At 50.7% G+C, this 8,974-nt stretch overlaps 1 protein-coding gene across 1 annotated transcript in view; it reads left to right on the top strand.

The window, feature by feature from the left end:
- Positions 1-2,718: 2,718 nt before the first annotated feature.
- Positions 2,719-8,974, top strand: part of LOC107123528 (lipase maturation factor 1-like) — a gene marked incomplete at both ends in the record, with an annotated part of 55,284 nt that continues 49,028 nt past the window's right edge. The window contains one exon of the mRNA XM_015426781.1: positions 2,719-3,028. Coding sequence (XP_015282267.1) covers positions 2,719-3,028 — 310 coding nt within the window. The remainder of the gene's footprint in view (positions 3,029-8,974) is intronic.

An 8,974-nucleotide genomic window follows, 5' to 3' on the forward strand; every position in this document is an offset into this window, starting at 1 on the left:
AAGCTTGCGTCCGGTGGCACCTTTAAGACCAGCAAAGTTTCATTCTGGGTATAAGCTTTCATGGGCACGCACACTTCTAGTTAAGCTTTGTTGGTCTTAAACTTTGTCAGTCTGAAAGGTGCCACTGGACTCTGCTCTGTGGCTTCAGACCAACATGGCGACCCACCAGAATCTAGGTTTAACTTTGTGGGACTTAAATTAAACTTTGTTGGTCTGAAAGGTGCCACTGGACTCAAACGTTACTCTGTTGCTTCAGAAAATCTAGGTTTTTCTAGAAAATCTAGGTTTTTCTAGTCCAATTTATAGTGAAAACTGAAAGACCTCCATTTGATGATACTTTTATTGGGGGGGGGTTGGTTTTCACCATAGCTTCTTCCAGGGCTGTTTGGGAAGTGGACAGATGGCCTCTGGCAGGTTTGAAAAGACAGAAATCCTTGCTGTTACTTTCTCTTTAGCTGGGCCCGGTGTACAATCTGTCCAGCTTATAAACATGCCACTTTGGCTGCTTCAAAAGCCTTAACCTGGTGTTCTTTGTGCAAATACAATGTTTGCTCCCCTTCCAGTGTCCCCTCTAAGCTGAGTTAGCGTGAGCTAGCTCACAGTTTTTGAGCCTCTGGCTCACACATTTTTTGACTCCGCTCAGGAAAGATGGCTCCAGAGCAAACTAAATTATGCCGTCGCCAGATCGCTCGCTCACAACTTTAATGCCAGTAGCCCACAAAGTAGAATTTTTGCTCACAAGACTCCACAGCTTAGAGGGAGCATTGTTGGTAGGTGTGTGTGTGTGTGTGTATTTTCCCACTATTTCACCCATCCCTTGTTTATCTTTGCAAACTGGCCAGAGGTCTAATTTGGACTCCGGCGCTGATGAGGGGTTTAGGTGGAAGGGCAGCAATTTTGAGGTGAAGTCTGATTAGCACTTTAGGCAAAGCTTCCCAGCAAATTGCAATTTTAATCAAAGTAAATGAGATCGTGGACGGTTCTCTCCTTCCCGCCGCCTCGACAGAGGAGACTTTCTTATTTTTGTCCCAGTTGGGGATATTAAATGGGGCTTGTGAAGATTTGGGTGTGTTATAAAGGCTGGGGGGGGGGAGACAGGGGGAACCTAAGAGAAGCCATGTTGGATCAGGCCAGTGGCCCATCCAGACCGACACTCTGTGTCTCACAGGGGCCAAAACCCAGGGGCCATCAGGAGGTCCACCAGCGGGGCCAGAACTCCAGAAGCCCTCCCACTGTTGCCCCCCCAAGCACCCAGAATACAGAGCGCCACTGCCCCAGACATAAGAACATGAGAGAAGCCAATGGTGGATCAGGCCAGTGGCCCATCCAGTCCAACAGTCTTGTGTCACACAGTGGCCCAAACCCAGGTGGCATCAGGAGGTCCACTATCGGGGCCAGAACTCCACAAGCCCTTCCACTGTGGCCCCCCAACAGCAAGAAGACAGAACATCACTGCCCCAGACAGAGTGTGCCATCTCTACCTTGTGGCTAAGAGCCACCGATGGACCTCTGCTCTGTTTATTCATCCAGTTCCCTCTTGAAGCTGTCTATGCTTGTAACCGCCAGCAGTTCCTGTGGCAGTGAATTCAACGTGTTAACTTTGAGCTAGTAAATAGCTGCGTGCTTGTTCGCCCATGACATGGTTGCGTCGCGTCCTAGCAAGAAGCTGAATAGCAAGAGGCAAGTCCGGGGTCACTTTCTCCGCCATCTCCCCTTTGTCAGGGTTCTGCGTATGGATGTATGAAGGTGGCCTTTTTGATTTTCTTTTCTCGATCACGTGCTCTTGCGAGGCTTTGCGCTTTGGCCATTTTCCTCGTGGGCAACTCCTGATCCGTTTGTGACTCAGGTGCCAGTTCTACGGCCTTCGAGCACCATTTGACACACAAAAAATGGCTTTTTGAGGTTGCGTCATGGGGACACTGTTGATGCAAAGAAACGGAAGACGGCACAGAAATAACAAAGGGCATGCTTGGTTTGCACGGAGGGAAAGGGAAAACAAAACAACTGTATTCCAGTACCCAAACTGAAACGGGGATAGCTCTGGCAGGGGAGGGTGGCGTGGCCTCTACTCCTTTGCTTTTTTAGTGGCTTCGTTTGACACATTCAGTTTGGTGTAGTGGTTAGGAGCACGGACTCTAATCTGGGAGAACCGGGTTTGATTCCCCACTCCTCCACGTGCAGCTGCTGGTGTGACCTTGGGTCAGTCACAAGTTCTCTTGGAGCTGTTCTCTCAAGAGCAGTCCTCGAAAGAGCCCTCTCAGCGCCACGTACCTCCCAGGGTGTCTGTTGTGGGGAGGGGGAAAAGAGATTGTAAGCCGGTCTGAGACTCCCTCGGGTAGTGAAGGGCGGGGTATAAATCCAGTCCCCTCCTCCTCCTCCAGTTTGGTGTAGTGGTGAAGTGTGTGGACTCTAATCTTGGAGAACCAGGTTTGATCCCCCGCTCCTCCACATGCAGCTGCTGGTGTGACTTTGGGTCAGTCACAAGTTCTCTCAGAGCTGTTTTCTCAAGAGCAGTCCTTGAAAGAACTCTCTCAGCGCCACCTACCTCACAGGGTGTCTGTTGTGGGGAGGGGAAGGGAAAGGCGATTGTAAGCGGCTGTGAGACTCCTTTGGGTTGTGAAAGGTGGGGTATGAATCCAATCTCCTCCTCCTCCTCCTCTTCTAAATTGACTTGTCCCGACTCATTCATGTTTTCCTTTGTCCTTTCCCCCCTTGCAGTTGTCGCTTTTTTGGTGGCTTACCACCAAAACAAACCACTGATCGGTGAGAAAGGCCTTCTGCCCGCCAAGCTGTTCTTGGAGAACATCAAGCGCTACTTCAAAGGGAAGGTCCACTGGGAGGCTTTGAGCCACGCCCCGACTCTGATCTGGTTCCTGGATTGGTCCAGCATGGACAGCATCCTGGATGGGTTCGCGCTGGCCGGCTTGGCCATCGCGGCGTTTGTCTTGGTCACCGGCTGTGCCAACATGGTCCTCATGACCGCCCTGTGGGCGCTCTACCTCTCTCTGATCAACGTCGGACAGATCTGGTGAGTTCGTCTATCGCATCCGTCGGTGACTTAACTTTGCGCCACCACGTCTTGGGGTGCCGGAGCTCCGTGGGCGAAACTGAAAATGCCGGTGCGAAAACGATGAGGGATCTAGACAAAAAGAAGAATGGACTCTAGTGGGGGGGGGGGGGGGAATGGAAACACATCTCCCCCGGGAAATGTTCCAAGGGGAAATTCTCCAGGTGGAGGAAATACTATTACGAGAGTGCCCAGCCACTAAGCAGTGAACCTCCACATTCAGAGACACTAATCCTCGGAATCCCAGAGCCAGGAGGCAACATCAGGGGAAGGCCTCGGCCTCTCTGCCCTGTTGTTGGCCCTCCAGGGGAACTGGTTGGCCAATGTATGGGACAGGAGGCTGGACTAGATGGACCCTCACTGGTCTGATCCAGCAGGGCTCTTCTGAGGTTCTTCTCATGGGAAGGCCTCGGCCTTTCTGCCCCGTTACTGGCCCTCCAGAGGAACTGGTTGGCCCCCGTGTGAGATGGGAGGCTGGACCAAATGGACCCGCACTGGTCTGATCCAGCAGGGCTCCTCCTTTGTTCTCATCAGGGGAAGGCCACGGCCTCTCTGCCCTGTTGTTGGCCCTCCAGAGGAACTGGTTGGCCACTGTGTGAGACAGGATGCTGGACTAGGTGGACTATTGGCCTGATCCAGCAGGGCTCTTCTTACGTTCTTAGTTCTTAACGAGGGATTGGCAGGCTGCGTCCTGATGAGAGAGGGGCCACTTTTGAGAAGGCCCTGCCCCAGGTGTTAACCAGATCATCCTGTGTGAAAGGCTGGTCCTTGGAAGATGTGGGAAACCCTTCTCATAATCCACATCCAATTGTTTGCTCCTGAGCAAATAAGACATTTGGCCAGACCCCACGTCTATTTGGAAGCAAGTCCTGCTGCAATCAGTGGGGTTCCCTCCTGAGTAGGTGCCTCTTGATTCCATCTGTTGTTGAAACTTCAGCGTACCGTATAAGAGTTCAGGACTTTCTGACTGGGGGGTTGGGAGGAGAGCTCCGCCGTTGTGAACGCAGGTTAATGTCGTGGCGATTTGCGCTCCACGCAGATCTTTTAACTCTTGTCGCCCAGAGATTCTCGCGGGGCCCTGCTTTGCACTAGAACAAGCGAATCGCAAATGTCCGGCCTTCCGAGAGCTGTTTTGAGAAGCCAGAATGTTTGTTTTGTCATTCTGGCTCACCCTTGTTGAGGATCTCCCCGATACGTTTCTAGGACCCTTGAGCAGGGGTGTCAAACATGTGGCCCGGGGGCCAGTTCAGGCCCCCAGAGGGTTTCTGTCAGGCTCACAGTGGAACTGGCTGTCTTCTGCTTCTTCTTCCAGTTCTGCTGCTGCTGCGTCATCGTGGGTTTGCAGGTTACAGATACACACCTGAGCAGCACACTCAAGACTGCAACAGCTCAGACATTTTGCTCCAGTAATTCAGAGCAAGAGGTGTCCGTTATCAGACACTGTTAAATAAACAAAATATTGCAAGAGTGCTAATGTTTTAAGCACGTTTTTATTTTAAGTAAAAAAAACCCTTTGTGTTTGTGTCCTTTATAAAGTTTATATCTCCGCTACCTGGCATTACATTTTATGACACACCTGGCCTGGCCCAACAAGGTCTCATTTACATCCGATCCGGCCCGCATAACAAACACCCCTGCCCTCGAGGGTAACAACAAGCGAAAATTTGAACAAGCTCTGAGTGACGCAATTTGTTTGCAGCCCGGGATTTTGCAGGCAGATTCTAGTGAAGGCTTGTAACCCATCTGGTAGTTGCAGTCAGCCCGATTTGGCCGACCCAGGTCCATGTTTACCTTCCTAGCGAGTGCAGAAGATTGGCTTCCGCCCGCTCAGCGGCACGCCGTCTCTTTGGGAACGCTGGTCTCTGTGGCTGAAAGAAATCTCCGGCGGCATTTGAGACCAGATTGTGTTTGTTGTTTGACTTTGGTTTACCGGTTCCACACCCCCCCGTACCCTGAGCAACTTTGGGTTCACTCCCTCGGCGGGTGATTTATGGCAAACGGCTAATTTTGCCTAGAGTTGTGGGGCAAAACCGATCTGCGAGGAGGAAGCGGTGGGGGAAAATAAGGTGTCGCCTCCGATTCTTTCCCCGGTTCTCCTGGTGGCATAAATTATGGGGGGAATTGGGTTAATGTTGTCTGGAGGAGCAGGTCAGGTATCAGAATGGCTCATTGCAGGAGACCACTCAGCCATGGCTACATTTTTTCCCTGTAGATTCTTCGTAACGGGTCACAGGTTGGTCGAAACCATATCATTATTCCGGCATGTAGACTGTGGCTGTCAGTTGCTTGGGATGGCAGCAGGTTGATTTATGTTTTGCGGGTTTTGTTTTTTAGGTGTTTGGGCGGAACAGGGCCCTTTAAAGAAGTGACTTTAATTGGAAAAGGGGTTCTGGGGAATCGGGGTCCGTTCGGGGAGGGGCAGTTCTCGGGTATCTCCCACTTGTGGTTGGGCTGCTTGACCTCCCCGACGTAGCCATGGGAAGGGGAAGACTAAAAGGAATTACTCAGGGGGTGATTAAAATGTGGAATTCGCTGCCGGAGGGTATAGTGATGGCCACAGGAATAAACGGTTTGAAAGGGGGGTTAGATAGATTTGTGGAGAAGTCTTATCAGTGGCTACTAGTCATGGAACCTCCACATTCAGAGGCACTAATCTGCTGGATCCCAGAGCCAGGAGGCAATATCAGGGGAAGGCCTCGGCCTCTCTGCCCTGCTGTTGGCCCTCCAGAGGAACTGCTTGGCCCCTGTGTGAGACAGGAGGCTGGACTGGATGGACCCTCCCTGGTCTGATCCAGCGGGGCTCTTCTGAGGTCCTTATCAGGGGAAGGCCTCGGCCTCCATGCCCTGTTGCGGGACCCCCAGAGGAACTGGCTGGCCCCTGTGTGAGACAGGAGGCTGGACTGGATGGACCCTCACTGGTCTGATCCAGCAGGGCTCTTCTGAGGTTCTTATGAAGGCCTTGGTCTCTATGCCCTGTTGTTGTTGATATATCCCTGCCCTTTCCCAGAAGGTCCAGATTGGTAATCATATCCCCATATCTCTGACAAGTTCAGGCCTCGAGAGCCAGTCTGGTGTAGTGGTTAGGAGCACGGACTCTAATCTGGGGGAACCGGGTTTGATTCCCCACTCCTTCACATGCAGCTGCTGGTGTGACCTTGGGTCAGTCACAAGTTCTCTCAGAGCTGTTCTCTCAAGAGCAGTCCTTGAAAAACTCCCTCTGCCCCACCTACCTCACAGGGTGTCTGTTGTGGGGAGGGGAATGGAAAGGGGATTGTAAACCGCTCTGAGACTCCTTGGGGTAGTGAAGGGTGGGGTATAAATCCAATCCAATCCTCCTCCTCCTCCTCATCCTCTTGACCAGTTTTCTTTGGCTTTATGAGCCACTCCCGGAATTTAGGAACCAGTTTGGTTTTCAAGCCTTCCAGGTTTTATATTTTAATGGCCAGTCGTACTTCCTAATTATCGCTACAACAAAATCTGCTTTTCTACTCTTCACAGTTTTATTTACATACTTCCTTTAGTTGTTGTAGGTTTACTGGGCTGTATGGCTGTGGTCTTGGCATTGTAGGACCTGACGTTTCGCCAGTAACTGTGACTGGCATCCTCAGAGGTATAACACAGAAAGACGGAGTACTCTCTGTGTCTTCCTTGAAGTCTGGGGTTTTTCCCCAGGGACTCCAGCTGGATTATACAGAGGGGGGAAGTGTGGTCAACAGGAAATGCTCCATATAAGCTGCGGGATCTTGTGACCAAAAATGCTACTTTGTGAGCTGCCGGCATTAAAGTTGTGAGCGAGCGATTTGGCTGCTGCATACATTCGTTTGCTCTCTGGAGCTGCCCTTCTTGCACTAAGACAGAAAGGGGTAAGCCAGAGGCTAAAAAACTGTGGGCTGGCTCACACTGACGCAGCTTAGAGGGAACACTGAGTCCTCTAAAAAACGATGGAATAGGATTTGGAATGTGGAGATCTGGAAGAGGTTATCTACATAACATTAGTTTCTCATTGGCCACCTCGAGTCCTGGTGGGCTATTGTTCTAGAGCTCTAAGCTCAGCCCGTCTCTGGGAGATAGTCCTGGAATGTTCCAAAACTAATACATAACACCAATGAAACCTCTTGGTGCCCTGGCGCTGGGATTTCTCGAGCCCTGGTCTAATCCTTTTTTTTATTGTGCCGTTTCTCCAATGAGCTCTTTCTTCACAACCACCTTGTAAGGTAGAAGAAGAAGAAGAAGAAGAAGAAGAAGAAGAGTTTGGATTTATACCCCCATCCTTCACTCGAATTCTCAGAGCGGCTTACAAACTCCTTTCCCTTCCCCTCCCCACAACAGACACCCAGTGAAGTAGGCGGGGCTGAGAGAGCTCTTTCCAGAACTGTCCTTGAGAGAACAGTTCTGTGACTGACCCAAGGTCATCCAGCAGCTGCAGGTGGAGGAGTGGGGAATCAAACCCGGTTCTCCCAGATTAAAGTCCGCCCACTTCACCACTATGTATTGTATGTATACAAAAGGTAGGTTGGGCCAAGGCAGAGTAATTGGACCCGGGGTGCTCTCGGAATCACATGGTCGAAGGGAGATTCGAACCCGCGTCCCTCCCCAAATACCCCGCGCTGTCTCTGGAGCTGAAAGGAAGAGGGCTTGCCTTCCGAAGATCAGACCCGTTCTTCCTTGGCACCTCACGGGTGCACCTGGACTCCCCAAACACTTTGTTTTCTCGCATCTGGCCCTCGCCTTTGTCGGAGACGGGATCTTGAGTTACAGGAGCAGACCGGATGGAATTACCGACGGGAACCCAGTTCAAAGGTAGATAGGCAACTACCCCCCCCCCCGGAAGAGCCGTGCCGTTTTCCCTTTCTGCGTGCCTGCCAGCAATGGGGCCAATTTATTCTTTTCAAGTCCCTTCCCATTTTAATTTTTAAGGCCTTTATCTATTTGCTTTGGGCCGGAGGCCTCAGATCGCAGACGCTGTTGACTCGCTCGCGCGCTCTTTTCAACTCCCGTCCAGCTGGCGCGGAGGCAGGGTGGATCTTATGTTCTTATGTTCTTAAGCTTTGTACTTCGACGGAGAATCGCCAGCACGCACGAACAATAAAAGATCGCTGAAAATATCAGACGCCCCAATTATTAAATACTGGGTCCAAGACCCATTGCGGTGAACGGCTCTACTTTATTAAGTGATACAAGAACTCGTGGGCACTCCATGAAATTGCTGAGCGGTCGGGTTAGAACGGATAAAAGGAGGTACTTCTTCACCCAAAGAGTGATTAACACTTGGAATTCACTGCCACAGGAAGTGGTGGCGGCTACAAGCATGGACGGCTTCAAAAGGGAATTAGATAAGCATATGGAGCAGAGGTCCATCAGTGGCTATTAGCCACAAGGTATAGATAGGGACTCTGGGGCAAGTGATGCTCTGTTAGTGAAGGGCGGGGTATAAATCCAATCTCTTCTTCTTTTACAAGAGAGGAAACTCCAGGGCAACAGCATGCAAACACCACACCCAAACACACCCCACTCCCAAGGATAGGTTATCTACATAACATTAGTTTCTCATTGGCCACCTTGACAGACGTTTCTTCTTATCGACAGTACAAAACCTTTAAAGCAGGGGTGTCAGACATGCGGCCCGGGGGCCAGATCTGGCCCCCGGAGGGCTTCTATCAGGCCCGCAGTGGAACTGGCTGTCTACTGCTTCTTCTTCATTGTAGGGTTGCAGCTTACAGATACACACCTGAACAGCGTACTCAACATTGCAACAGCACAGACATTTTGATGTAATAATTCAGAGCAAGAGGTGTCAGTTATCAGACACTGTTAAATAAACAAAATATTGCAAGAGTGCTAATGTTTTAAGTGTGTTTTTATTTTAAGTTAAAAACAAACAACCTTTGTGTTTGTGTCCTTTATAAA

Source organism: Gekko japonicus, unplaced genomic scaffold, assembly GCF_001447785.1.
Source record: "Gekko japonicus isolate JY-2015 unplaced genomic scaffold, Gekko_japonicus_V1.1 scaffold5011, whole genome shotgun sequence".
Classification (NCBI taxonomy): domain Eukaryota; kingdom Metazoa; phylum Chordata; class Lepidosauria; order Squamata; family Gekkonidae; genus Gekko; species Gekko japonicus.